Here is a 27,470-nt window from a genome sequence, read left to right on the forward strand (position 1 = left end):
TTACACAACACGGGACACACAATGGATAATCTACACATCGATGTGTTATCAGTCTCTAATCCAATCAGATGTTCTGGCAGGCTATTGAAAGAGCCTATATATTGTAATCCCCAGTCCATTAATACAGAAAATCTGGCTCACACTCCATCAAGCTGAACATGTTCTGCCGGACTAATAGGAAGATGCAGAAATCTATATCTCACATGCAAACTACTCTCACGATTGCAGGAATCACTCCGGTATCTCACACATAAACTACTCTCGGCATTTCCTTAACTGGATATTTACGGGAGAGTGGTGTGTCTGGTGGTCTGACTCAGCTGCCCTCTAATTCAGTTTATAGAGAGATGACACACATCCACACCTGCCAAAGGATAACTGGTCCCTGGAGCTAGAAGTGCAGTAATCTGAATAACAGCTTTTACTGGCATCAAAGTATGATCTAGCCTTGGATTTAGCAACTCATTCCCAAAGCCTCTCTCTCTCCTCTCTCACCCACACACATTCAGTCTCCTTCACACATTCACACGCATTCCCTCACTTCAACTCTCTCTGAAAACACCCCACTCTTTCTCTTTTCACACACATTCTCACATATTCGTGCTCTCTCCCTCACACACTCTTCCCCCCCCCCACACACTCTCTCTCCTACACACACACACAGACTCTGTCTGCTGCCGTGCCCCGGCGCTCAGTCTGTCCATCTCTCTGCTCTCTGAGTGTTCTCCTCCAGCTGATGCTATTAGCAGCAGCATCGGTCCAGCCAGGGGCGTTATTGGGATTTGTTTGATTGTCTGAGAGAGACTCAGTGACTGGGGCGGAGGTGCGTGTGTTATTGGGTATGTGCCTGGGTGAGGGGCTATTTTTAAGTCATTGATATTTTGTTGCCGGTTGACATAGCCACCCCCCCCCACCCCCCTCTGCCCCCCCACCTCCCTCGTGGAAGCAGGCGCGATGTTCTCATCGTCCAGATCCTCGCTGTTGTCGCCCTGGTCGTCCATGGAGCAGGCCGACGGGGACGTGCTGGACATCAGCACCAAGGTGCAGCTGCACGGCGTGCTCTGGAAGAGGCCCTTCGGACGGCCCTCCGCCAAGTGGTCCCGCAGGTAAGACCTGTTTCCTCACATGCACTCACTGGATGTGTACAATATGTAAATATGTATATCAATATATGCTTAACGTTTCATTCATTCGGTAGACAATCTGATTCGATATTGTCTGTACTATTATTTACTTGTGTGAGTCGTGTCCCTTGCTGTTAGAAGTGACTCGAGCGTTTGACAAGAGGTCACAGGTTCAAATGTCCCTGTGTGTTGCTTTGGATAAAAATGTCTGCTATATACATGAGGTTATTTGTGATGTCATGTTCTACAAAATATGGCACTGTTTGTACATTCAAACAAACATTGTGTCTAAGAACATTTTTTCATGCGTGGTAACTGCATGCATTATCTTCTACTTATTCTCAGTTAGCATTCCATATCTGTTTGTCTAGCAAGTGAACCTACAAGCTATGGATTTTTGGAAGGGCATTTTTCATGTAATGATGTTGAAATGCAGAACATTTTCTGAATTGGGTTAATGAACGGCTGTAAACCTGAGGTTGTGACAGCAGAGGTTAATGTGTGAATGTGGTCCACATATTCCAGTCGATTCCAGAGTCGACTCAATTCTTCCAAGCTCCTGTCATGTGAACCCAGGCCCCTTGATACCTCAGCAAACATGTCCATCTGGTCATCTGAAGCTCTGCGTCCAAACGTGACCCGTAGATTTGGCCGATCAGGTCCTGGGATCCAGGATGCATTCAAACACAATTTCAACAGACTAAAACAATCCCCTTAATCCAAATAAGGCATTATTTTGATCATTTGTTATGTCACTCAGCTGTCTGTCCTATTTTATTTTTCAGGTTCTTTATCATCAAAGACAGCTTCCTTCTCTACTATGCAGAGGGAGAAAGAAGAAGCTTTGAGACCAACCGCTACTTCAACATCCATCCAAAGGTCAGTGGCTGCTTGGTGAGGAGGTGGACGACATGGGATCAAGGTTGTGAAACAATACATGAAAGATCAGAAGATGTTGTCAAGTCCTGTTTCTGTGTGTGTGTGTGTGTGTGTGCTTGTGTCTGTGCGTGTAACAGGGGGTGATTCCTCTGGGCGGGTGTGTGGTGGAGGTGAGGGAGGACCTGGGAATGCCCTTCTCCATGGTCATCAATCATGAAGACTTCTCGGTGAGACCACAGCGCCGACATCTCTCTCTCAACACCTGGGAGCTCGGCGGCTCCTTCACCGCATTGGTCGGGCATGTTGTGTGTATGACGCGCGTGCTCTGTGTGATGTCTGTATTATCCATGTGTGATGTACATCGTTGGGTGAGCTTGTAAACTCTCCCGCAGGGAAACATCGTCCTGGCAGCTGATTCTCAGTCAGAGCAGAGCCAATGGGTGGAGCTCCTGCAGCAGTCAGGGAGAGTGTGAGTCCCAGTTACTGTGCTCCGGGGGGGGCGGGTAGTTTGATGGAGGGGTGGGTGGGGGTGGATGGATGGAGGTTTCACGGAGGGTGGTACTGAGGGAAGGGTATTGACACAGGTCTTGGTTCCTCTCTGCTGGACCAGCACCTGGAAGAACGCCCAGCTGGGAGAGGCCATGATAGAGAGTCTGGAGGCCCAGGGGCTGCAGCTGGCCAAGGAGAAGCAAGAGTACCTGGGTGAGCAGGGTCTGGGGGAGGAGGAGGGCGAGGAGGGTCAAGAGGAAGAGGGGTAAGGAGGGAGGGTGGAGGGGTAAGAAGGGCAGAGGGACCTAGATCCTCCGAGAGTGTTGGGAAAAGAAGCCGCGAGAGATATCCAGATGGATGATGGATCGAACATTCAGAGTGAGGTGTTTTCTGTCCCCGGACCAATCAGAGTGAGGTGTTTTCTGTCCCCGGACCAATCAGAGTGAGGTGTTTTCTGTCCTCAGATAAGCTGATGGAGGAGACGGAGGAGCTGACTCTACAACGCGAGCAGAAAGAGGTCAGCCCTGCTCTCCTTTCCTTTAGCGTCTGCTCGTGTGTGTGCTTCTGTGTGTGTCTGTGTACGCACGTGTGTGTTTTCATGTGTGTGTGTGTGTGTACGGTCAGGAGCTGGAGAGGCTGAACCAAGTTCTGGAGGAGGAGAAGCAGAAGTTTGAGGAGGTGGTGATAGAACTGAAGACAGAGCAGGAGCAGATCAAACTGTGAGAGACAAAGCTTATGATTTCTCCTTCATTGATGATGACATCACACATGACAACACCTGACTCACCGCAGAGCAGAGATGTGGGATTGGAGATGTTAGGGTTAGGGCTGAGAGGACTGGAGATGGTGAGGAGGGCTGAGAGGACTGGAGATGGTGAGGAGGGCTGAGAGGACTGGAGATGGTGAGGAGGGCTGCGTCTGCTTGTGTCTGGACAGGGACCTGGACGGCACAGCTCAGTCTCTGAAGGGGGTGGAGTCAGAGAAGGAGGAGCTGAACAGTTTGACCACCCTGCTGCAGAAGTCCATCGAGGTACTGTAAACGGCCGCTCCTTCATAAAACCTGCAACCCTTCGTGCTGTTCATGCACACGTCACCACATCCACAGGGGTAACTATTCACAAAACAACACCTCAACTGTGCCCCCTCCCCCCCTCCCTCAATTGGCCCCTCCCATCCCCTGTCCCTGCCCTTCCGCCGACATCCTATCCCGTTCGTCCCCCCGTCTCCCCGTGTCCTGGCTGATTCCTCCAGGAGCTGTCCCATGAGAAGAAGCGCACCCTGGAGCTGCTGGGGGTGGCGGAGGCCCCTCCTGTTCCCCCGGGGGCAGAGGGGCCTCGGGCGGAGCAGCTGCCCGCCGGAGGAGAGCCCTCAGGGGGCGCGGGGGAGTCGGGGGACCTGGTCCTGGAGCTGCATCACATCGAGGAGCAGATGAGGGAGCTGCAGAGGGAGAAGGATCTGGCCCAGGAGAAGTGAGCTGGCCGAGGAGGGGGCTCTGGACAGAGCGGCATGCTCTCCACATTGTATGCATTCAGCAGACGCTTTCATCCAAAGCGACGTCCAAGCAGTGCGTTTCGAACGTACAGCAGAAACTCAGGGATCAGAAGTGCATAGTTCGAACAGTATTTTGGTGGTGTTGGAGTCAAGGAATGGTTTATATACATACAGAAGGTAATTAGCATACAGGTATTTAGCATACAGGTATTTAGCATACAGGTATTTAGCATACCGGTATTTCGCACACGGCGCAAACGCCCAGGACAGGGGAGTGTATCTTCATCCTCCATCCTCGTCACCTTGGTCCCCACCAGCAGATGTGGACCACAGGAGGAGAAATGTCAGAGCGGGGGGGCTTGCAGCACCTGGCCAGGCACATGTTAGCGCTCCCCCCCCCAGCCTTGGGGCTCCGGTGGGCTAATGGAGCTAGCAGAGGGAGCCAGTGGAAATGTGCATTGATTCTTAACAACAGATGCATCTCTATCGACCAGGGGGGATAGTAAGTGGAGGGGGACAGAGCATTAGAGATGGCCTGCGTGGAAGCTCTCTTTGTGTTGTGCACTGAGTCGTGTAATCCATTAACAAGGTCGGCCGAGTCTCCCTTCGGACGACCTGCGAGAGAGTTTCGGCGGCGCCGTGCTTTCGATTAGGAGGCCTCAGTCCGACTGAGAGATATCTACCTTCCGAAACAAATGAGACGGTAAAAGGGGATGGTATGAGCTCATCCTCTCCTGAACGTCCAGCCACTGTCCTCTAACTACCACCGGAATGACTTTGCAGGGGCCTGTGAGGGTGTGATTACGTGTGACATCACAGATTACTCAACGAGTCCTGTGGTGCCCTTGTGTGTCTCTCGCTCTCTCTCTCTCTCTCTCTCTCTCTCTCTCTCTTTCTCTCTCTCTCTCTCTCTCTCTCTCTCTCTCTCTCACCCCCTCCTGCTCTCTGTGGCCCCCTGCAGGCTGAAGGAGAAAGAGCAGCGGGCCAAGGTTCTTCAGGAGGAGACCGAGTTCTACTCCAGCCAGGCCCGGGCTCTGCAGCAGTCCCTCACTCAGCTCACCGTGGACAAGCAGCAGACAGAGGCAGAGCTCAAGGTAAGCCGGCATACACAGAGTCAGATAGAGTTACACAGCCCCCGAGTGGGCGTACAGAATGATAGAGAGCCCTGGATCGGATACTGTATATAGAGTTACAGTTACAGTCATTATGACAGTCTCTCAAACCCTGGCTGCTTCTGCCATTCTGTACATCTTGTTATCTACATCACCTGGCTCTGTTTCACCCCCTCCCCGCCCCCGGCTCCTCCCCAACCGGCCCGCCCCTTCCCCGGTTCCTCTCTCTTCTGTTCACGCCGCACTGGGCTCTGTATGCTGACGGAGCCTGTCCTCTGTCCCCCCCCCCCTTCCCCCCGCCCCCCACCCCCCCCCCCTCCCCCCCGCAGGCAGAGATGCAGTCCCGCGTGGAGCTGGAGCGCAGGCTGAAGCTGGCGGAGGAGGCCCTGCAGGACCTGGAGAGAGGCCTGAACTCTCTGGAGCGCAGCACGGAGAGGGACGAGAGGATGAAGGGCGACGTCAACCACCTGAGAAGTGAGCCTGGTTACACCGCAGTGACGAGGACTCTTACGGTTATAGTACTCACAGTTACACCGTCGCGGGCTGTGTGTGTGTGTGTTTATCCAGAGTTCTTTGAGGAGTGCATCTGCGCGGCGGAGATTGAGGCGAAGCTTCCTTCCATCATGAAGAACGCCGTGTACCTCCACAAGGCGGCGGCCCGCCGCATCAAGAGCTGCCGGATACAGAGGAGGGCCTCCAGGAAGCACTGGTGTAAGAGGACGCACAACGCTCCACACACACACACACACACAACATGAGAGGACTAGTCTCTCTTTCCCTCTCTCTCTCTCTCTCTCTCTCTCTCTCTCTCTCTCTCTCTCTCTCTCTCTCTCTCTCTCTCTCTCTCCCTATCTCCATCCATCCATTGTTCTATCTATCTATCTATTCCAAGTAGTCATTGACCCATGTCTGTATGGCATACACAATATATCAGTCTGGTCCTCCTATTGGTGGTTCTCATCTCTCTGCTCCTCCTATTGGTTGCAGTGAAACACTCCCAGTCCTTTGCGGTTGCCACGGGCGACGGTGCGAGCATGGAGGACCTGAGGGAGACCGCCCGGCGAATGACGGCCGACAGCAGCTTCAGGGACAAGGCGATCAAGATCATCGCCCGGCAGGATGCCCAGGCGGAGGACTGACAGCGGAGGGAGGCAGGGAGGGCCTCCTGAACAGCCATGTTGTCCTGGATGGAGTTCTTAATTGAGTTGAGTCATCCTGAGTTGTCCTCCCCCACACTGTGATCGTATTGTAGCTGACCGAAGTCATCTGAGATGAAGGTGAAAGACTCGTTCCAACCTTTTTTCATTCAGATCTATAATGAACATTCGGTTAATATTGGTGTATAGCCTAACAAGTAAGCAAATGGCCCATCTCCTGTAATGATGCTGGGAAGCAATGCTGGTAAAAATTATGTTCTATAAGCAGATCCCAAATGCAGTATATAAGTATGTGGATTCAGCTATTAAATCATCGTTTACCACATTATAATCATGTTTCTTCCAAAGCCCTCCAGTATAACTATGAATGACCCTGTAGAGAACGGTTTGATGCACGCAGTCTAGAAGAGAGGAAACAGGGCAACATCGAAAACATGTTTTCATTTATTTTCCTTGCATTTGATTGTATTTACACAGATTGTGTGGTTTTTACAGGGTTTCATCCATCCGTCCAAGTTGATGAAAATAACGAGTTTGCAGTAAATAAAAAAAATCTGATATGTCTTTGATATGAAACAGATGTAAAACCACTCCACGGCTCAAAACCTTCACATTCTGACCCTAACAATGTAACACCACAACAGAAAGCAAAAGCAGGCATGTTACTACAATGTACACGTGGGAAAACAACTCTGAGGAAAAAATGAAACGACATGTTTCAAGGGAATGACCTGAGGAACACATTATCCTTGTGCTGTCTAAACTACAAGCCTTGTTGTTGTTGCTGTTGACGCTGGGTGGTTGGTGAGGCTGGGGTGGGCGGTGACGCTGGGGTGGGCGGTGACTGCTGGGGTGGTTGGTGAGCGCTGGGTTGGGCGGTGAGGCTGGGTGGGGCGGTGAGGCTGGGTGGGCTGTGAGGCTGGGTGGGGCGGTGAGGCTGGGTGGTTGGTGAGGCTGGGTGGGCTGTGAGGCTGGGTGGGCGGTGAGTGGAGCTGGGTGGGCGGTGAGGCCTGGGTGGTTGGTGAGGCTGGGTGGTTGGTGAGGCTGGGTGGGCTGTGAGGCTGGGTGGGGCGGTGAGGCTGGGTGGGCGGTGAGGCTGGGTGGGCTGTGAGGCTGGGGTGGGCGGTGAGAGCTGGGTGGGGCGGTGAGGCTGGGGTGGGCGGTGAGGCTGGGTGGTTGGTGAGGCTGGTGTGGTTGGTAAGGCTGGGTCCTCAAGGAGAACACTATGGGGCGGTAGGGAGGGTGAAGTGTTCTGAGGGGACAGTCCAGTGGTCTAAAGATCAGGGGAGATGATGACACCACAATGTTCTCCTCCTCCAGGGTCCTGTGGCACACACACAAGCAGAAGACTCAACAAATGTACTTTGCCGTCGCTTTGTGATCTCTCACTGTAAATGTCTACTTGTTATCGTTAATAAAAACGCCATAAGCAAGCGGTGTGTGTGTGTGACTCGATAAGCGCGTAACCATGGCCTTGCTAGCAACTGGTTCCTGGTGTGAGCAACGTCCTCTCCTAAAGGCCTGGTCTCCTGTCCCTCAGCCTCTTTGAAGAACACAGTGACCACCTCAGAGTAAAAAGCCAGTGCAGCCTCATGCTGCCACGCTGGCTTAGCATCTTAGTATTCAGGTTAAAACGTTGACAGGTTTTATTTTCCGAGTTAAAAGGCCTTTCTCAGTCCTCTGGGTCCCAGAGAGAGACAGAAACAGGCCCTGGAACGCACAGCAAGCTTCAGAAGTGACTCTCTTACCCCATACACTTATCAATATAACACCATGACTCTGCTTTTCTCTTCCAATTACTGTTCTGTAAGATTTTGCTAGTGCTTTCCTCACCCTCCTCTTCTCTCCTTCTTTCCCTCCTGCTCTTCTCCCCTCCCCCCCCCCCCCCCCACCCCCCATAGACAGGTCTCTCCAGTTCCCACGCATTCCAGCAGTCTCCGATCCTGCTTCACTCAGCTTCATCCCTGTTGCTGTCGCCATGGCAACTGTTACATATGAGGGCAAAGCCTCTGTGTGGGGCATCTCTCTGTCTCTCTCTCCCTCCCTCTCTCTCTCTCTCTCTCTCTCTCTCCCTCTCTCTCTCCCCCTCCCTCCCTCCCTCCCTCCCTCCCTCCCTCCCTCCCTCCCTCCCTCTCTCTCTCTCTCTCATCTCTCTCTCTCTCTCTCCATCTCTCTCTCTCTCTCTCTCCCTATCTCTCCATCTCTCTCTCTTTTAATCAGACAGATGTGTGGGATTAGTGTGTAGGGAGCCAACTGGGCAGGAGGACAGCGTGGGAGGGTGTTTTGGTGTGGAGATTTAGAGGTATAGCGATGCCTAGAGAGAAAGCAGGAGGTCAGTGTCATACCTGTTCACCTTGACATGGATGAGCCGTCTGGTGTCTGAGGGGGGTGGTGGTGGTGGTGGTGGTGGGGGGGGGGGGGGGTGGACGCGGGACCTCTTAAGCACTTGACGGTTTCCTGATATTGACTGAAAACGGGGACAAGGGGGGGGGTGGGGGGGGGGGGGGGGGGAAAGGGGGGATAGGGGGGAGAACAGCCTAGACAGCAGGATCAGGTCTTCTGTCTTCCTCAGCTGCAGGCCAGTGCTGACATGATGTCATCGTGTACAGCTGCACTGTCAGCACTAAGGGTCAACACAGCACCAGCCTGGTGCCTCTCAATCTGCGTCACAGCAGACAAAAACCGCTCTCCTTTCCTCAGGGCTCTCCAACCTTTTACCACCCCCCCCCCCCCCCCCCCCCCATCTTTGCTCTTATTTCCCACCCTAAAGGAGTTTCTTTGTAGGGAGCCTCTGCAGTTGTCATGGAGTTGTGCTTCCTGGGTAACAATGACTCCTTTCATTCCTGCTCAGCTTTCAGTCCTGCAGCTGGGGCAACCAGGGAGACATGAGGAGCATTGGTTTTACTTCACTGGGCAACTCTCTCATGTTACATATTCTTGTACAGGCAAATGGTTCATCTTCCACAAGTACATTTGTCCCAGTACTTCCACTTAAATAATACAATATTTTTGGGGGGTTCATATTTGATGAAGTTGATATAGTTCAAGATATGTCAATAACCAAGGAATGATTCAAGTTGAATGAAAATATTTCAATAAAGATGTGTTTTGGGGAGAGGAGGAAACACACAGGGATCAATAACTCCACATGAGACGGTCTGAAACTGTGGTCCAGCGATGACACATGGGATGGAGTCTGTAAGCGCATGACTGGTGGTCGACGGTAGCCCTTGAGATGGAGGCCTGTTTACTTATCATCCAGGCTGGCTTGGAGCTGAGCTTCCAGGGCCATCTTGTCAAAGGTGCGCATGTTGGTCTCTTCCCTCACCCTGTCGCGCACGTGGAACGAGGCTCTGGCCACGGAGCGGGCGCTCTCCAGCACGGCCCGCTTCTCCCTGAAGATCTGCTCGCTCTTCTCCAGCTTTTTCTCGATGGACTGGAGGAGCTCCAGGCGTCTCTGTTGCTCCTCCTCCTCCACGCGCTGCCTGTTGAGCCTCTGCAGCCTCTCCTTCTCCTGCCGGCTCTGCACGGCCTTCTGGGCCTTCTCCCTGGAGCGCTCCTCCGCCACCAAGGCCGCCTGCTGGGAGCGCTTCTCCGCCTCCTTGGCCCGGGCCTCCACCTGCTGCCTCTGCTGCTTCTCGCGCTTCTCCGCGGCCTTGCGGGCCTTCTGGATCTGCTTCTCCTCGCGCTTGCCCTTCTCCTTCAGCTCCAGGCCCCGGCGCTCCACAATCTGCTCGTAGTTCTCCAGAGAGCGGCTCAGCTTCTCCTCGGCGGCCCTCCGCGACTCCTCCCTCTCCTCCTCCTCCCGCCGGGCGATCTCGTGGATGATGGCGGCGTGGCGCCTCTTCTCGGCCCGGTTGAGGCCCCGCCTCTCCTCCTGCGCCTGGTGCTCCTTCTCCTGCCTCTTGAGCTCGGCGATGGTGAGCTTCTCCCTCAGCAGCAGCTTCTCCTGCTCCAGGACGGCGGCGCGCTCCTCCTCCAGGGCCCGGAGGTTCTGCTCCTGCAGGGCCTTCTTCTGCTTCTCCTCCCTGGCCCCCTGCTGCAGCCTCTGGAGGCGGCTGCGCTCCTGCTGCTCCGCCTGGCCCCTCCAGCGCTCCTCGCTCTCGGCCGCCTGCCGCAGCTTGGCCGCCGACGAGTCGCGCTCCTGCTGGCTGAGGCGGCGCTGGCGCGTGGACACCTGGCACTGCCACGCCCGCTGGCACTGCAGGACGGCGCGCTGCTTCTCGCGGTCCTCCTGCTCCCGCCGCAGCTCCTCCAGGCGCCGCTCGCTGTCCCACTGCAGGTGCGCCACATAGCGCGTCTGGCTCATGATGTCCTCCTCCTGGTAGCGGGCCAGCATCAGTGCCGCGATCTTGCGGTCGCGCTCCGGCACCGCCTTCAGGCCCCGCCGCCTCACCTCCCGCACGATGCGCTCCACCTTCTGGGTGGTCTGGGGCGAGTGGCTGAGGTCGCCCAGGCTCAGGCTGCGGCCCATCAGGGAGTTGAAGGTGGCCAGCGTGCGGGCGCGGGGGCTGGAGACCTTGGCCCAGTGGTCGCGCGGTCCGTCCCAGCTGTAGGAGGAGGAGGCTCCGGACTCGGAGGAGGTGCAGGTGGTGGTGGTGGTGGTGGAGGTGGAGGAGCACATGGTGTCCATCCTCCTCTGAAGAGACTCCATGGAATGGCTTCTTCCTCTGCCCTTGGGCTTCAGGTGTCCATTGTGCAGCGGGAAGGGCCCAGGTCGGACACCGTTGACGGGGGCGGCACTTGGGGTGACGGGGCTCTGGATGACTGACTTGGACAATGAAGACGAGGCTGAAACCCCGATCCTGGGGAAGGACGAGGGCTTGGACGCTGCTCTGGGGAACGTATTGGAGGACTTGGAACTGCCGGGGGCCTTTCGGACCACGGGGGGCGGACCGGTGGACGCTGGACGCGTGGCCGGGCCCTGACTGTTGAAAGGAGCTTTCACTTTCTCCGAGGCGGAGGCCTTCGAAGGCCTAGCAGAAGACACACTCTTGGAGGTCGACACTGAGGTGATGGAGCTCGTTTTGGGGGCCAGAGAGGAGCTGGTGAGGCCAGAGGCTGTGCTGGCCTTAGAGGTTGTGCTGGCCTTAGAGGCTGAGGCAGCCCCAGAGGACACGCCAGAGGTGCTGGGGGCCGGTTTAGAGGGGGGAACGGGGGCACCAGGGGAGGATCTAGAGTCGACCGGAGCCTTGTGGTCCACGGAGGAGGAGGAGCCACTGTTGCCATTGACGACAGCCTGCAAGATCCTCCTCTTCTCCTCTCTGACGATCCTCTCTCTCTCCTCCCTGCACTGACGGAGTTTGGCGTGCCGGTCCCTCTCGTAGACCTCAAACAGCCCCGTCGCCACACGCATGGACCGCCCCGGCGCCTCGTGGGCGAATTCGGATAGCGGGCGTGGCAGCAGCTCCACGGGCTTCACCCCGCAGCGGGCGCACGCCTCCAGGGAGCGAGGGCTGGTCAGCACGTAGCGGCTGCCCTCCGCCAGAGGAGAGTCGAAGTTGTACAGGTCCAGGTGCAGCTTAGGGGCGGGCTCCGGCTCAGCGAGGCTCTGTGGTTGGCCGTTCTGGGCGCCCGTCTCTGGCCGGGCTGACTCAGCAGTGCCCTCCGCCTGCTTGGCAGAGGGGGTGGGCTCCCCCAGGCCCTCCCCGGCCCCCTCCTCCTCTGCCGCCCGGCCATCCGCCTGGTTGGGGAGTCTGGGGGCCTCAGGGGCCAGGGGACGGGCCTCCAGCTGGGGGCCTTTGCACTTGCTCTGATCGTCAGCCTCCGAGGGGTCCACCATGGTCGGCTGGTGTGGAAGAAGGAAGGGAGGATGAGTTATGAGATGACAACAATGAACAGCAAAAAAATATAGATGTTTTTTTCCCATCAGAGGAGGATTATAGCTTTCTGACCCGGGCTTAAGAGGGATGTGGGGTGGCTGGGAGTGTGGGGGAGGGACACAGCACAAGTTCAACATGCACGCTTGCATGCACGCATACTCACACAGCCTGTGGGCTTGCACCAGATGAGACACTCTGCTTCTGGGGAATTGCGTAACACTGACAGACACTGGGGTTGCATGACCACATTCTACTATAATGAGAAGGGGGGGGGGGGGGGGGGGGGGGGGGGCTTCAGCACAACATGCACACAGAAGGGCTTTGCTAGCAGTTGCTGAGAAAGGTTCAAATTGCTTCATGCACTTAAAATCTAAAGGCTAAATAAAAAGTGTAACATTATCCGTAAAATAAACGTGGCGTAGCATATTTATTCCCCTTATACTCTATTCTTCATTACTAATATTGAGGGTTGTAGGCCTCAATCCATCCTCACTTGATGGTTCCTCCCATGTCACATTTGAAAGAGGCTTCCAAACATTAAATAGGGTTTGTTGACACATATTTCAGATGGTCTGATAGGATTGAATTGCAGATTCACATCAAGTCTGATAATGCGAAACAAAACGTCTTCATTATTAGGATGATGATGGTGATAATGATGATGATTTACCAATGATAGTGAAAGGCTATCACTACAGCACAGAAACAGCGACTGACCTGCCAGATCGACGATTGTTTTGTACACCGATGCTTTGTTCAAATGTAATGCTTACAGTAGCCTCCGTACCCTGCATAATATCAGGTTACCGAGAGAAGGCTTGAGCCGCTGTCCCACTGATGAAATCACATCGTCGCAGCCTCTGGCGACGCAATACAGAAGGCGCCTTTCGCGTTAGATCAGTGCCGTCTTCACAATCCCTCGCATCAAAATGAAGGTCCGAAGATGTACATTTTTCTAACGCCTCCAAGGTGATGTGATATTATCTCTGTCAATTTCTCTTTTCTGGCACCAAGCTATGTCTCCACCTGCTATCTCTCGCATCCCTGCGTCTGGAGCATCCTTAAGCTCCGCCTGCTTGTGACCATATGCTAAAAATATACTGCACACTGCAATTAGTCTACTGCCATTTGCTCACATTTGTTGCGAGACATAATTCAAGGGTCACTAAGCATTTTAGCGGAAGTGGATTAATTATAACTTTACTCATCTACACCACCTTAAATCATTAATGTGTTTTGATTTTATTTATTTATTTACAGAACGTAGGCCCACAGATATGTTGTTTATGCTCATTTTTTTCTGTAGGCCTATATTGAAGCAAAACCCGTGGACAGAGGTTGGCAATCATTTGTGCAGCCTTTCAACAAACCTTAGGCCTATAACGAGTAATTATGTTCCATAAACAAAATTGCCTGCAAGTAATTGATCCGTGGATCAACTACTAAACCGGCCTACGCAGGTTAAAATATATGTATGTGTAAACAAACATACACATTTCTGAGGATAAGTTTATTTTTATAGTACTGAAAAAGGAACATCATTTCACTGTTATTTTTGCCATCAGGTGCTGTCTGCGTGTCTTGTCAGCATGAAGCTGCAACAACCCAAGACGGACACTAGGGGCCGCTTTCACCTCACTTTACAGTCAGAGAAGCACTTGTCCATCAATAACCACGAGCGTTTCCATGTAGGCCTAAGTGTATGAAAAAACGAATTTATGAAATTACAAATGTTATAATATAAACTTTCGTTTTATTGAAAATAAAATAAAATCATGGCATGCCAATTCAAATTCTTCAGTTCAAAAAGGTGGTTCAACGTGATGTGGGCCCAATCAAAGCCTGACGCCATTATAAATGATATAACAAAACACCCAAATCACACAAACACCTCTACCTTTTATGGCTACAATATAACATTCCCGTCCTGAAGATCCAAAGGTCCTGCCTCCCTCCGGGTGAGGTGAGGAGTGCTGAGGCCCCGGCCCCAGGCTTGGCCAGGGGACATGATTAGATAACTCTGGGGGAATCTACCGCGATGATGACCCACTAAACTCCTGACCCCGAGCAGAGAACAGTGCGAGTTTAATTGGCCCTGCCCGCGAGCTGTACCCCAAGTACACCGTGTAGCAGTGACAACAGGGAACGTGCTGACTAGCTTGTTAAACAGGGGAACAGGGGGCGCGGGGTCTGGGGGCAGATGGGTATTGGGGGGGTGGAGGCTGCACAGTTCACTGGTGCAGGGGTATGTTCCCCAAAGCTGGGTTAGGGGTTCATGGAGAGGTGAGCTCTTCTGTTCTGCCCAGTCATGGAGTCCAGGGCCCGCCACTCGCAGGGCAGCCGAACGACTCGGTGACAGAGAGGAGCTCTGGGCCCACTCTCCCTCTGTGTGTGGTGGAAGATGATGACACAGGAGGTCAAGAACAACAGACTGTCAAGGTAGGAGGAAGTAATGTAAGGATTCAGTGTGGTTAGAGGACATCATATTAAGGAATACATGGTGTCATGAATCAGACCTGCACCTCCACTCGTCACATCTTTATTGCTCCATTGATAGATTTGGACATTGTGGAGGAAGGGTGAAATCATCAATGTCATACTACTCTGTATGTAAAGTATTAATTATCTTTACCCAACATACTAATACTGTAATAACAGCCAACATCCTGATACTCTGTGTCACAGTACTCTGTACCCAACTTCATTATACCTCATAGTCAGCTCTCCCGAGGTGAACGCAGTTCACATTGCAGGGACTTTAGGACCCTGGAGCAGACAGGCTGGCTGTCCTGTGAAGAAGGGGACCTTTCGTTGCCCCCAGTTCACATTTCCAACATCGCTCTGCCGACAGAAAGGGACACGTTCTCTTGACAGTTTCAACAACTCCCCCCCCTGACCCATTGCTTTCTCTGCCCCCCCCCTGCTCCCCCCTGCCCCCCCCCCCCCCCCCCTCCCTCCCTTCCTCTGCGGGACAGTGGAGGGCTCCCATGTGGCTGTGCAGAGTCCCTGTGTCGGGGGAAAAGGTCCCAGAGACTGAGCTGTTAATTCAATCAGGAGAGCAGCACGCTCAATTAGGCACCCACAAGGCCCCAGGCCGGGTCCTGGGCCCCGCGGAGAGCATGTGTCCTGGCCCCAGGAATCCTCCATTGTGGATGACAGTGTGGAAACAAGGAGAAATAATAGGCAGTGCAGGTGCGGGACACCCCAGCCCTGGCTCAATAGCCCTTTCACACCCCCTTTCACACCCCCAGTTTCCTCACTCCCTCTCTCTCTCTCTCTCTCTCTCTCTCTCTCTCTCTCTCTCTCTCTCTCTCTCTCTGTCTCTCTCATTCTCTCTCTCTCTCTCTCTCTCTCTGCTTCTCTACAGTATCTCCTTCTTTCTCCTCTTTCCTTTTTCTCTCTCTTTCTTTCACTTTTCTGTCTTCTGTCTTCCCATGTTACAGTCATCTTTGTTAGGGTGTCTGCATGTGTGTGTGTGTGTGTGTGTGTGTGTATGCATGCTTATGTGCCTTAGTGTGTGTGTGTGTGTGTTTGTGTGTGTGTGTGTATAAAGGATGGCTGTGGGCGGCCTGTTTTCTGTTGTCCCGAGCAGTCCAGCCCTGCTCTCCAGATTCAGCAGCCTGTGAGAGTGGTAGCCGGTGCATGTAAAGGACATGGCTCACATGAAGCCCAGATGAGGGCCGTGGAGTGACAAGGTTGTCAGGTTGACCTCGTTTTCATCCCTTTTGAAGTCCCTTTTTATGTCAATCTTTTGAGATTTTTTTCTTCAGTTTTTGTTGACCGTGACATCATCTCAAACATTCCTGAGCTTGTCCAGTTTTCCCGGAAGGCCAACAGATCTTCAACAGGCAGACCTCTCTTAGCCATAAAGGAATACATTCACACACATCATCCCCACACCTGACGCTACATGCACCATGACGTTAATCATGTTAGCCCACTCTGTCAACCTAAACATACACACCAGACCCTTTTAATCAAAGACACGGTGGCAATTTGTTAAATTCTTTTTTGGATTAGAGAAGCTGGCACGTCCAGCAGTCGCCCTGCCCTCCAGCACACACCATGGTTGAACTCGTAGAACAGAGAGCGACTTGTGCTTCCTGAACTTGATGACATAATTGAACATCTGTGTTGATTTCTCCTCAGAGGGTCAAGGCTGGGTGGCTGGTGGCCTGATCCTTCTGTCTGTCTGTCTACAGACACCTGCTAATTTTCTGCGTAATGTGGTTGGTGTAAGCCGACGAGGGAACGGCCAATAGAGAGCCTGTGAAGGACACCCTCGCTAATTGGGAAATACATTTCCATTCAGCGTGTTCGTTCATTGTTGTGTGTGTGTGTGTGTTTTATTTTAAAGAGAGGGGTCTTTTAAGCTCGGCCAAATGACAACAGAATTAAGTGGTGAGCCATGCTTTCCCTACAACAGTCCAACACTCTGGAAAAATGTGTGTCTTTGTTATGGTGAGGGTTGCATGGAGAGAGGGCAGAGGAGGAGGAAGGGGGGGGGGGGGGAGGGACTGAAGACATTAACTGATCTCGTTAACATTCTGTGAGACACTCCTGCTGAACCCCCCCCCCCCCCCCCCACCTCCCCTACCCACCCCACCAACGCACTCCTCATTCCTCACCTCCTCCAGATTCACTTTCCACGGGACATGGGTGGACTGCCCCCACCCCCCACCTTCCTACCCCCACCCTGTCCTTTTCCCCCCACTAACTCCCTAACCCCAACACCCCCCCCCCCCCCCGCTAACTCCCTAACCCCAACACCCCCCCCCCCCCCCCCCGCTTCCACTTTACACAGCGGCCTGCGTGGAGAGGAGGGACCCCCCAGCCCAGCAGCCAGACCCAGAGCCAGACTCATCCAGCCTCTCACAGCCAGCCTACCCACACAGCAGGTCTCGCTCACAGCCTGTCTGCAGGGGACTGATAAGCCTGACTCCAAGTTTCTCGTCGGTTTTCCTGTCGACTATCTTTCTCCATGTCAGCTCACATCATGCTTGTTCGGGTGTTTTTTCTCCCAGCATGTCATGCTTGGTCGGATCTTCCCACATCCACGAGGCATCTATCCGTCTGTCCATCCTCTCCACGTCCCTCCATACTTCCTCCCCATGTCCATCCCTCCCTCCCTCTATCCCTCTCTCTATCCCTCCTCCCTCTGATGAAGGCCCCTCTGTTGACACTGGCTCACCCAGAGATCATTAACGTTGACCCTAATTGTGCCAATTCAAACTGCTCAATAGCTCTAATTACAAGCCTCTTCACTGACATATTCAGAGAGACGCAGAACCGTCATAGTCAACAATGAAATAACATATAGAGACAAAGCGCTGGGGGCTGGGGAGCTGGGGGATAAGGGTGTGGGAGGGTGAGGAACTGGGGGGCTGGGGGATGAGGAGCTGGGTGGGTGAGGAACTGGGGGGCTGGGGGATGAGGAGCTGGGTGGGTGGGGAGCTGGGGGGTTGGGCCCTGGGAGGTAGTGGGTTGACGGGCTGACCAGGTGGGGGGTTGGGTGGGCTGGGGGGGAGGGGGGTAGTAGGTGGGGGTGGCCACACATTCCACTGAAGGGTGACTGGAGGGACCTATTGAGCTCTAAAAAGCCCAGTCCTGCACTCTGAGGCTGGACACCTGCACCAAACACTCAGTCTCCCTCACACACACACGCACACACACGCACGCACACACACACACGCACGCACACGCACGCACACACACGCACACACACACACACAGAGAGAGACAGACAGGCGCACACACGCACTACAAACACACGCCACACACACACGCACACACAGTCTTTGTTGCTAGCTTACCCACACAGATTCTTTAACAGGGAGAAAAATAGAGGGTGACAAGAAAGAGAGAGAAGGAGAAACAGAGGGAAAGAGGAAGAAGGAAGAGAAAAATGGGGAGAGACAGGGAGGAGAAGAAAGAAGAGAGGGAAAACGGGTGAGAGGAAGAGAGACGAAAGAAGACAGAAGTGTGGAGGAGAGAAGGAGAGAAAAATGTTATTTTGAAGCCAAGAAGATGGAGAATCTTCGCCTGTGCTCACACTTGCTTTTATTATACTGTGTGATAAATTATTATTTTGAAACATTTAAAAATAATAATGTGGACATGCCAGATGAGAGAGGAGCATATGTCTTTAAATCAAATTATGAAAGTCTGTTGGTAAACTAAACACAACATTCTTGTTGCCCTAGAAACACTTAAATGAACATCAACTGAGTTTTTTATCCTATGAGCCACCTATTCCAACCCACATTCTTCCCCAAACTGCAAACTCTTGCTCAGAACGGTTAGCTGATGTGCTAGTGACACATAAAAACTTCTGTCAGTGATGATTTACATTGTAACCATTTAGTAGTTAATGGATTGAGTGACTAGGAAGGAAAACAGAAGGCTATTTTTTAACTCATAGGATGACAATAGTATAAATCACCTGCCTTGAATTCCTAAACTATACCCGATGAATACTGATCATTCTTATACTTTGACCACAGAAATACTGTTAGAACTATGCACTTCCAAATCTTGATTATTTGATGTACTTACTACATGCACTATTTGTACGCTGCTATGGATAAAAGTGTCTGCTAAATGGATAAAATGCAACTGTCAATAGTAGAACAATTTAAATACTCAGGGATGATCTTACACTCATATGCCCTCTTTAAATAAATCTTATGCGGACATTCACTGAAAAATTAGGCATCGCATATATTCTGTAACGACAATCACGTCCTTGCTATAAGAATATAAACTCGTTCCTTTGGTCAGATGGCTGAGCGGTGAGGGAGTCGGACTAGTAACCAGAAGGTTGCCGGATCAATTCCCCGCCAAGCCAAATGACGTTGTGTCCTTGGGCAAGGCACTTCACCCTACTTGCCTCGGGGGGAATGTCCCTGTACTTACTGTAAGCCGCTCTGGATAAGAGCGTCTGCTAAATGACTAAAAAAAAAATGGTCGGTCACACCTATGTTCGTAATGAGCATGGGGTCTATGGAGCACTTAATTATTTCACATTTAATGGCAGCTCAACTAAAAACCAGTGAAAGGGGTGTGGCTATTTAAGCCCTACTCAGTTACTATTGGACTTTCCTGGCGTCAATCAAGGCTACTTTCCCACCCCCTCGGGTTTTAAATAAAGTTCCAATGGATGAAGTGGTACTCCGCATGTAGCACTTGGAATGGTCGGAAGGCCCGTACACAGTGGAGGAAATCTGTCACTATGGTGACTGGCTATTCATGAGCGCTCAGACCCCTGGCGGCACTATGTGAAGATACTGTTCTTGTCGTCTGTCAAAGAAAAACCCACAAAGGAAAACCGTGTGGAAAAGGGGACATTTTTGGAAGTTGTCACATTTGGAACTTGGGTTGTTTTTTCCCAGTCAGTCCTGTTGACGGACAAAACGAGCACTTACCTCCTCATCCTTTGCTGTGCCCCACAACTGTCAATTATGTTATTAAAAGGTTTCGCTATTTTAACTTTTTCACACTTTTTTGTATTTCTGCTGCTGTTCCATCTGCCTCAGATCAACGCACAGAAATCGACGGGTTCACGGGTGAGTTTCAACCGCTACCTGGAATGTGTTTGACTTGAAGGTGTCTGCTATTGACTAACTTATCCAATCGGACATAAAGCTGGTTATGCTACAATGTGCAGTTTTTGATATTGCGGTTAAAGTTATGACATAAGTTATATAATTTTGTCAGCTTAAACTATTGTGCACGCATAATTATATGTTATCGACTACTTCTAGATTTCTAAGTCATCGGTGTGTCTTTTTGTTTCCAGAATTTCTTTGTATACTATGACACTACTGAGCAAAAGAGTAACTTTTGCCATCACCCTCGAATGCTTTCAAAATGTATTTAGTGCACAGTTCGCACAGGTGTAGCTTATGGCGGGTGGCTACACTGTCTTTGCAGGCGGGTCAGCGGGTAAGTTTGGAAGTCGGGGAAAGGTAGAGAGGTAGACTGTATAAATAGAGCAGACAAAATGATTGATGGAAAAGGCTACTAAGCTACTTGACGCTTTGAAGTACATTTTATCTTACTAACTCAGTTACCAGACTTGGAAATTGCATTTGGACCAATATCCGTGACTTTTGGACATTTCTAAGGACTCATTTCATGTATTCACGTAGCCTATGGCCTACAGCCTATATACTTTCAGATTTTTGTAATTATTAGAATGGTAATGTATTGCATAATGCTGCACGAAAGAAAAAGTTCACGTGCTATTATAAAGGCTGAACAAATATTTTTGATTAACTTTATTCAAAAATAAAATCCTGATGCTTTGGCTTTAGGTTTTTAAGCTTTAATAGGCGAATCAGTCTAAGCGTCACCTGATGAGTCTAGTTTTTTAACAAGCTTGCGCTTGGTGATCTAATGGTTCTTTTATTTGACTCTGGGATGAGCTCAGTCTCTCCCTCTTCTCTTTCACTTTCTCAGTCACTCTTATCTGTGTGGGACAATTTGTAAATCTCAGTCTCTCTCTTTCTCCTTTCACCCTCTCTGCCTCTCTCTCCTTGTTCTCTCTCTTTCAGTCTGTCTCTCTCTCTCTCTCTCTCTCTCTCTCTCTCTCCTCTCTCTCTCTCTCTCTCTCTCTTTCTCTCTATCTCTCTGTCTCTCTGTCTCTCTCTCTCTCTCTCTCTCTCTCTCTCTCTCTCTCTCTCTCTCTCTCTCCTCTCTCTCTCTCTCTCTCTCTCTCTCTCTCTGTCTCTTATTGACCCTCTCTCTCATATTCACCCTCTCCTCCTCCTGAGCCTCTTTGTTTCTCTCCGTGTGCAGAGATAAACCAACCTCTGTCCACACACAGTCCAGCCAGAGGCCCAACAGATGACCACACACTTAGAGCAAGGAGAGAGGAGGAGAGGGAGGAGGAGAGGGAGTGGGGGGAGAGGTAGAGAGAGGAGGAGAGGGAGAGGGAGAGAGGGAGGGAGAGAGAGAGGAGAGGCAGGAGGAGAGGGAGGGAGGGAGAGGGACAGAGAGGAGGAGAGGGAGGAGAGAGGAGGAGAGGGATGAGAGGGATGAGAGGGAGGGAGAGAGAGGAGGAGAGGCAGGAGGAGAGGGAGGGAGGGAGAGGGACAGAGAGGAGGAGAGGGAGAGAGAGGAGAGGAGAGGGAGTGGGGGAGGAGTGGGAGAAGAGGGAGGAGGGAGAAGAGGAGAGGGACAGAGAGGAGGGAGGGGAGGGGAGAGGGAAAGAGGAGTGTGAGAGAGAGAGAGAGAGAGTAGAAGGAGGAGAGAGGGGAGATAGAATGTGTTCACTTTCCAGATGGACGGTAATGCTTGTGGTCAGATAGAGGAATCTCATAAGTTGAAACGATTTAATTATGTCATTCATCCAAAAGATCCAACAACAGGCATTTCCTTATAAAATCCTAGATTCCAATTGAATGGGAGCTGTACATCACAGTGTCATTAATACTGACACACACACATATTCACACACCACCACCCCCACACACAAACACACCACGTACACAAAAAAGGAGAGAGAGAGTTACAGTACGCCTCAGCCCTATCCCCCATCACAGTAAAACTCTCCCAGCGCCCACATCAGTAACCCTGTGGCACAGCCTTCACAGTCAGGAGGAACCACAACCCCCTCTCCCCCCCCTTAGGTTTGACCACAGATTGTTTTAGCATTGCTCACAGCTGCCTCAAATCCCAGAATTGACACCCCCTCTTGCAGCCCACGCTGATACCGCGGGCTGCAGAGCTGACACCATACTGCTCGCCCCCCCCCCCCCCCCCCCCCCAGAGGAGCCATGATGCGACCCCAGCATCTCCGGCTTCTCTCACCATGAACACTGCAGATAACACGGAGCTCAGTCACACAACATCCAGACGCAATCTGGCTTCCATGACCACATGCTAGACACACGGGGTACATGCACACACCAAACCACACGCACAAACACAGTCACTCACACACACACCACACACACACACACACACACACACACACACACACACACACACACACACACACACACACAACACATGCACAAACACACATATACATGTACACACACACACATACCACTGCACACAAACACACACATACACACATTGCAATTCTGCATTTTAGTCATAACATGTCTGTTTTTATGTAGGCAAGATGAACGTGGCAGTTCTAACTATCCATAATCCTAATAGGAGACAGAACGACTTATGTTATCAAACAATTATCAAACTGATTCATGGAGTTTAAGTACCAGAAAAAATGCTCAGATTGCTCAACAACTGCCTTCCCCAACCCTCCACAATCCTCCACATCCCTCCACAGCCCTCCTCCCCCCAGCCCCCAGCCCTCCTCCCCCCCCAGCCCCCAGCCCTCCTCCCTCCATCCCCCCAGCCCTCCCCAACTCCCCTCCCTCCCTCCCTCCCTCCCTCCCTCCCTCCCTCCCTCCCTCCCTCCCTCCCTCCCTCCCTCCCTCCCTCCCAACCCTCTCCCCTCCATCCCTCCCCTCCTCAACCCTCCTCACTCCAGCTCTCCACTGTGGGAGCTTTGCCAGGGAGTGTAAACTATCACTGCATCCAAACTGAGATGACGAAAAACAAACACTTCTCGCCTCATTAATACTGAAATATCTTTTTAATGTTTTCAAATGGAAAGGGGAGATTTTCTTTACTTCTTAAACAGGCAGCAAGCCAACTGAGTCAACTATTGAGTCAGACTGAATTTCATGTTTACAATATTTACTTATTTCTCTGGTCAGTCAAACATGACCTTGGAGTCTGTCCGATGCTTGACAGGGCTAAGGGAACAAAGTGCACCGTAAGATGAATAGAAACACACAACCTTGACAGCCTACATGTAACGTGTTACACGTTAAAGTGTGACATGTTGCATTTGAAAGTACTACATGTTGCAGTATTACATGTTTTGTTAGATTGGGATAATCCTGCATCGTTTTCTTGAATAAAGAGATGAGTTTGACGTTGCGTGGAGCGAATACTTTATCAATGCTAGCAATGTCACTGAGGTTATCGGTCTCATACTTGCTCTCTTAGATCTTTACTCAGTTCAGACTTACAACAGGGAGCAAGTGTGAAAACTTCTTCACAGAAGTTTGGTGAGAAATAGTGTCTAGTGAAACAGATGCCTAGCGGACCTACAATCCCTAAATCCTATCACTGGCCAACTTCTAAGAAGGCCCAACACCTGCTACAGACTCACACACTGTCTTCTTCAAGCCTCACTATTGACGTTCATCTGAACTGTTTGCGAACATATTCTAGATTTAATATGAACATAAAACTTGCCAGATTGTACGTTAGAGTGTTTCATTGTACAGTGTTACATATTAAAGTGTAACATGGTATACAGTACGGTGTTACATGTTTCATATTAGAGTGTAACCTGTTAGAGTGTTTTATGTTAAAGAATTACATGCTAAATGTTACATTTTAACACATTACTGTAAAGTGTTACATGTTAAAATATTGCATGTTCTATGTTAAAGTGGTACATGCTGGAGTGTAACATGTTAGAGTGGAACAGTGTTACTATGTAACATGTTACAGTTACACTATTCACAAGAAGGCATCATGAACTGGACATGTTGCTCAGTTTTCCTGATAGTGCAACATTCACGCAGTAACCTGTCCACGAGTGGTAGTTACTGTTGTCTAGGTGTATGTCACACAGACTCCCACCCTTTGTTGTCATGTGACAGCTGGTCAGCCCTGAGGAGGAGGAGGGAGGATGAAGATTTAGCGCCACATGAGACATGAGTGTGTGTTTAAAAGGCAACACTAACAGCAAGGGTTCAAACACTTATCCAAGAGTGCCTGCCACACTCCTCAAAGGTGTGTGTGTCTTAATGAGTGAAGGGGAGTCAGTGTAGATTTCAAATTCTTTGACATTTGATGTTGAAGCTCAACACTTGGGGCACTTGATAAGAATCAAGAGATATGTTCTAGTTACTTCTGACCGTACATGAGGAGCGAATTGAATCAACAACGCTGAGGAGCTTAATGCTATTGATGGAACAACTGCTTTGGAATTCCAACCATTTACGCTATGTGCTGTAAATATCTCATGTTTGTCAAATAGGAATTGCTGGTCTCATGTAGACAGCTGTTCAAATGTAACACATGTGAACAGTAGGCCAAGTTAGGGGAAGAGCCTGCCTCTGGACAAACACAAGCCCAGACTGATGTCAAGTTCTAGAGAATAGCATTGTGGGAAAGTGAAGATGAACATGTACTTTTCAAGAAACTGCGGCGAACACAGACACAAACACAGATGAACACATGAATGCAGACGTCCTCCCCCTCTCCCCCTCTCCCCCTCTCCCCCTCTCCCCCTCTTCCCCTCTCCCCCTCTCCCCCTCTCCCCCTCTCCCCCCTCTCCCCCTCTCCCCCTCTCTTCCCCTCTCCCCCCTTTCCCTCTGTCTTCCCTCTCTTCTCTCCCTCTCTCTGTTCTCAACCACATCAAACTGCTCCGTCTCCCTCCGGGAGTGCTGTGTCGGCCTGACATCACCAGCGGCCAATCGAATTGCATCCGGGTGTTGATACTTCCCGATGGCGGTACCATCAACAAAAGTGTTTCACGCTCAATTTCAGGCGTGTGTAATCAGAGCGAGGAGATGCAGTGGTTGGAGGCCCCTGGGGTCGTTTTTCAGGGCATACAGCAGGTGCCCAGCCCTGCATTCCACCCAGCATCCACACCACAGCCACGGTCCAGAGCCTGGATGATCTGCCACTCATGCAGTCCACATGTCCACTACACAACCGTGTGTAGCACATGTGGCTGGAGTTTAGTCATACGTCTGGTCCTGGCTGGATTCTTTTCTGCATGTCCTCGTTCCTCTGACTTTACAGCCTCTTCCCATTCTACTGGTCATGCTCTTTGCCCGGCTCCTGAACGGAGGCAAAATGACGGGTTGGATGTGTCTTATTTTACAAGGTTTACGTCGACTATCGTTTTTTTCTTGTAAAGCGAGGGAAACAGAAACCCTTTCGTTTTACTGTAAACCCAGCTGAAGCTACACATGTAGAATACTGCTGGACCCCCCACCCCCCCCCCCCTTGCTGAGAGAAGAGAGGGTGTGGGGGGGGGGAGGGAGGGGAAGGAAAGAGGAGAGTGGGGGTGAGGAGGGACTGGGGGGAGTCCGATGTGGAGACAGCTCCTGAGAGCCCGAAAAAGTGACTGTTCCTTCGCCAAGATAGGGCATTAGGGACAAACAAGGAATGTTGATAATCTGATTTACACTCATTTCCCCCCAGGATGAGTTTTCTCTCTATCCTATTTGGTTAATCTTCCACGGAATAAGGATGTCATCTGTTTCTTGGTCATTCATTCTTTTGTTAACTTTAATGCGACAAATGAAAGGGTGATCAAGAAATGGTCTGAGAATAATATCCGGTCACATTCATTCTTCCGTAATGGGTGTGTGTGTCTGTGGCCAGGTGTGTGTGTGTGTGAGTGTGTGTGTGGGTGTGTTTTAGCTCCAGTCCCACCTCATGCTGAGAGTGGCACACACACCTCACACCTCCTGTGTGAAATGTTAGCCAGCGCCTTTTGTGCTTGCCAGTTCACAACATGCTGCAACTCTATTTTAGAGGTATTTTGAGAACAAGTAAAATTGCAGGTTTCTTTTTAAGGCAAAACCTAATTAGCATTTTAAAAGAAAAGGGAGGGTGGGTGGGTTGGTGAAACATTCCATTATATGTTTCTGTCTTTTTATGTAACAACCTTAAGTAAAGTGTGTTAATTGGAACAGTATGAACAATGCCGTTTGCTTTAAAGATTTCCTCAAACTAGAATGGTCATTGTTGAAGTGATTAGCGAAGCCTGTTAAACCTCTCACTATACTGGTCTAGTTAGTAAACCTGGTAAACGGCACTGTACTGGGCTAGTTATCACTGTCCTGGGCTAGTTATCACTGTACTGGGCTAGTAATCACTGTCCTGGGCTAGTTATCACTGTACTGGGCTAGTTATCACTGTCCTGGGCTAGTTATCACTGTACTGGGCTAGTTATCACTGTCCTGGGCTAGTTATCACTGTACTGGGCAAGTTAACGAGCATGGTCAACCTCTCACTGTACTGACCTAGTTACTGGATTCCCTTCATCAGCCTCCACCAGGAGGGAAATGTTCCTTACATCTGAGTTCATTTAATTGTTCTCCACAAAGTGGCTCGAAAAAGAGTCTAGGATGTACCACTCGGCTGAGTGTGCGTGTGTGTGCCACTGTGTGTTGTTATTGTTTGTTGTTGTTCAGCCCAAAGGGGTAATGACTCTCTCACACGTTAGAGCATAGCTGGCACATGTCCCTCCCTCCCTCCCTCCCTCCCTCCCTCCCTCCCTCCCTCCCTCCCTCCCTCCCCCTCCCTCCCTCCCTCCCTCCCTCCCTCCCTCCCTCCCTCCCTCCCTCCCTTTGAAATAAGCAGTGTCATACAAATGAAAGTCGACAACTTACATTGACATTTATGCATTTAGCAGACGCTTTTTTGTCACTGATCATAAAAACGAGATAGCCCCAAACATTGAGGGTAACCAAAAACATGAAGCATACGTTGTGAGAAAAAAAAATCCCAAAGGGAAGAACCATAAGAGCATGTTGTTAAACAAGATACAATTAAACAACATGAACCTCGAAAAAGTGCAAGGGTGTACCTGCGGCAAAAAGCAAGCAACAAAAATATATTACACAGCAAGTACAATAGTTTTAAGTCAGTTACAACTACCTTACAAGAGCAACAAGTCTTTCAATAAGAGTAATTGTGATCCTGGAGCAAACAGACAAACATTCCTAAGTGCCGTAGTACTCCCGGAACAAGTGCGTCTTGAGCCTTTTCTTGAAGGTGGGGAGAACTGAACTTCTTGTCTGATTAATGATACTAGTCACACAATTTACAGTAAGACTCCAAACTGTTCAGTTAGTAGTTGAAGCAGAAGCTTCTTTCTAGCCAGACTATTGGCTAGTCTCATCCCCTCTGGCAACAACAGTATCTGCAACCTAAACCAGGTCAGCCAATCAGGCACGGAATCCATGCTAGCCAATCACATCAGACACACAGCAGAATCCATGCCAATCCAAGCCAATTATGTGAAGTTTACACTAAAACTGGGAGAAATTCCCACCTCACAGATGACCATACTAACGTGCTTCACCGACATACAGGGTTTTATAGGTGAGTTCACGGAGACAAACTGTCCAAACAAATGATCCCTATCCAACATATATAAAATCAATTGGAAAGCTCAATTTAATAGTTTTAGAATACCTATTATACCTCAAGTTTCTTATGTGGTTTTGTTTATTTATGACCTTCATTACGCTCAGCATGGCCTCTGTCTTTACGCTCCACGTTTTAAGACGAGGCCTGAAGCGGATTGTTCTTTGATGGGATCGTTTCTTCCTGGTTATT

General features: G+C 50.7%; 3 protein-coding genes across 8 annotated transcripts in view; 2 read left to right on the forward strand and 1 right to left on the reverse strand.

Annotated features, from left to right (window-relative positions):
* The first annotated feature begins 954 nt into the window (after positions 1 to 954).
* Positions 955 to 6,508, forward strand: plekhd1 (pleckstrin homology domain containing, family D (with coiled-coil domains) member 1). Its single transcript, XM_047046597.1, has 13 exons — positions 955 to 1,106; positions 1,910 to 2,003; positions 2,141 to 2,230; positions 2,396 to 2,472; positions 2,614 to 2,705; positions 2,957 to 3,009; positions 3,117 to 3,211; positions 3,429 to 3,522; positions 3,744 to 3,961; positions 4,945 to 5,077; positions 5,425 to 5,569; positions 5,663 to 5,806; positions 6,083 to 6,508. The coding sequence occupies exons 1-13, from the start codon at positions 955 to 957 to the stop codon at positions 6,232 to 6,234; spliced, it is 1,539 nt and encodes a 512-aa protein (XP_046902553.1). The 3' UTR covers positions 6,235 to 6,508.
* A 2,964-nt stretch (positions 6,509 to 9,472) lies between these two features.
* ccdc177 (coiled-coil domain containing 177) lies at positions 9,473 to 12,034 on the reverse strand. Its single transcript, XM_047046276.1, has one exon. The coding sequence runs from the start codon at positions 12,032 to 12,034 to the stop codon at positions 9,500 to 9,502; it is 2,535 nt and encodes an 844-aa protein (XP_046902232.1). The 3' UTR covers positions 9,473 to 9,499.
* Positions 12,035 to 19,251: 7,217 nt separating this feature from the next.
* smoc1 (SPARC related modular calcium binding 1) overlaps positions 19,252 to 27,470 on the forward strand; it is a 37,917-nt gene continuing 29,698 nt past the window's right edge. For all 6 annotated transcript variants that reach the window (XM_047046545.1, XM_047046537.1, XM_047046554.1 and 3 more), the window contains exon 1: positions 19,252 to 19,639. In XM_047046545.1, the coding sequence (XP_046902501.1) occupies positions 19,535 to 19,639 (105 nt within the window). In that variant the 5' untranslated portion in view covers positions 19,252 to 19,534. The remainder of the gene's footprint in view (positions 19,640 to 27,470) is intronic.

The sequence above is a fragment of the Hypomesus transpacificus genome, chromosome 3, assembly GCF_021917145.1.
Source record: "Hypomesus transpacificus isolate Combined female chromosome 3, fHypTra1, whole genome shotgun sequence".
Lineage (NCBI taxonomy): Eukaryota > Metazoa > Chordata > Actinopteri > Osmeriformes > Osmeridae > Hypomesus > Hypomesus transpacificus.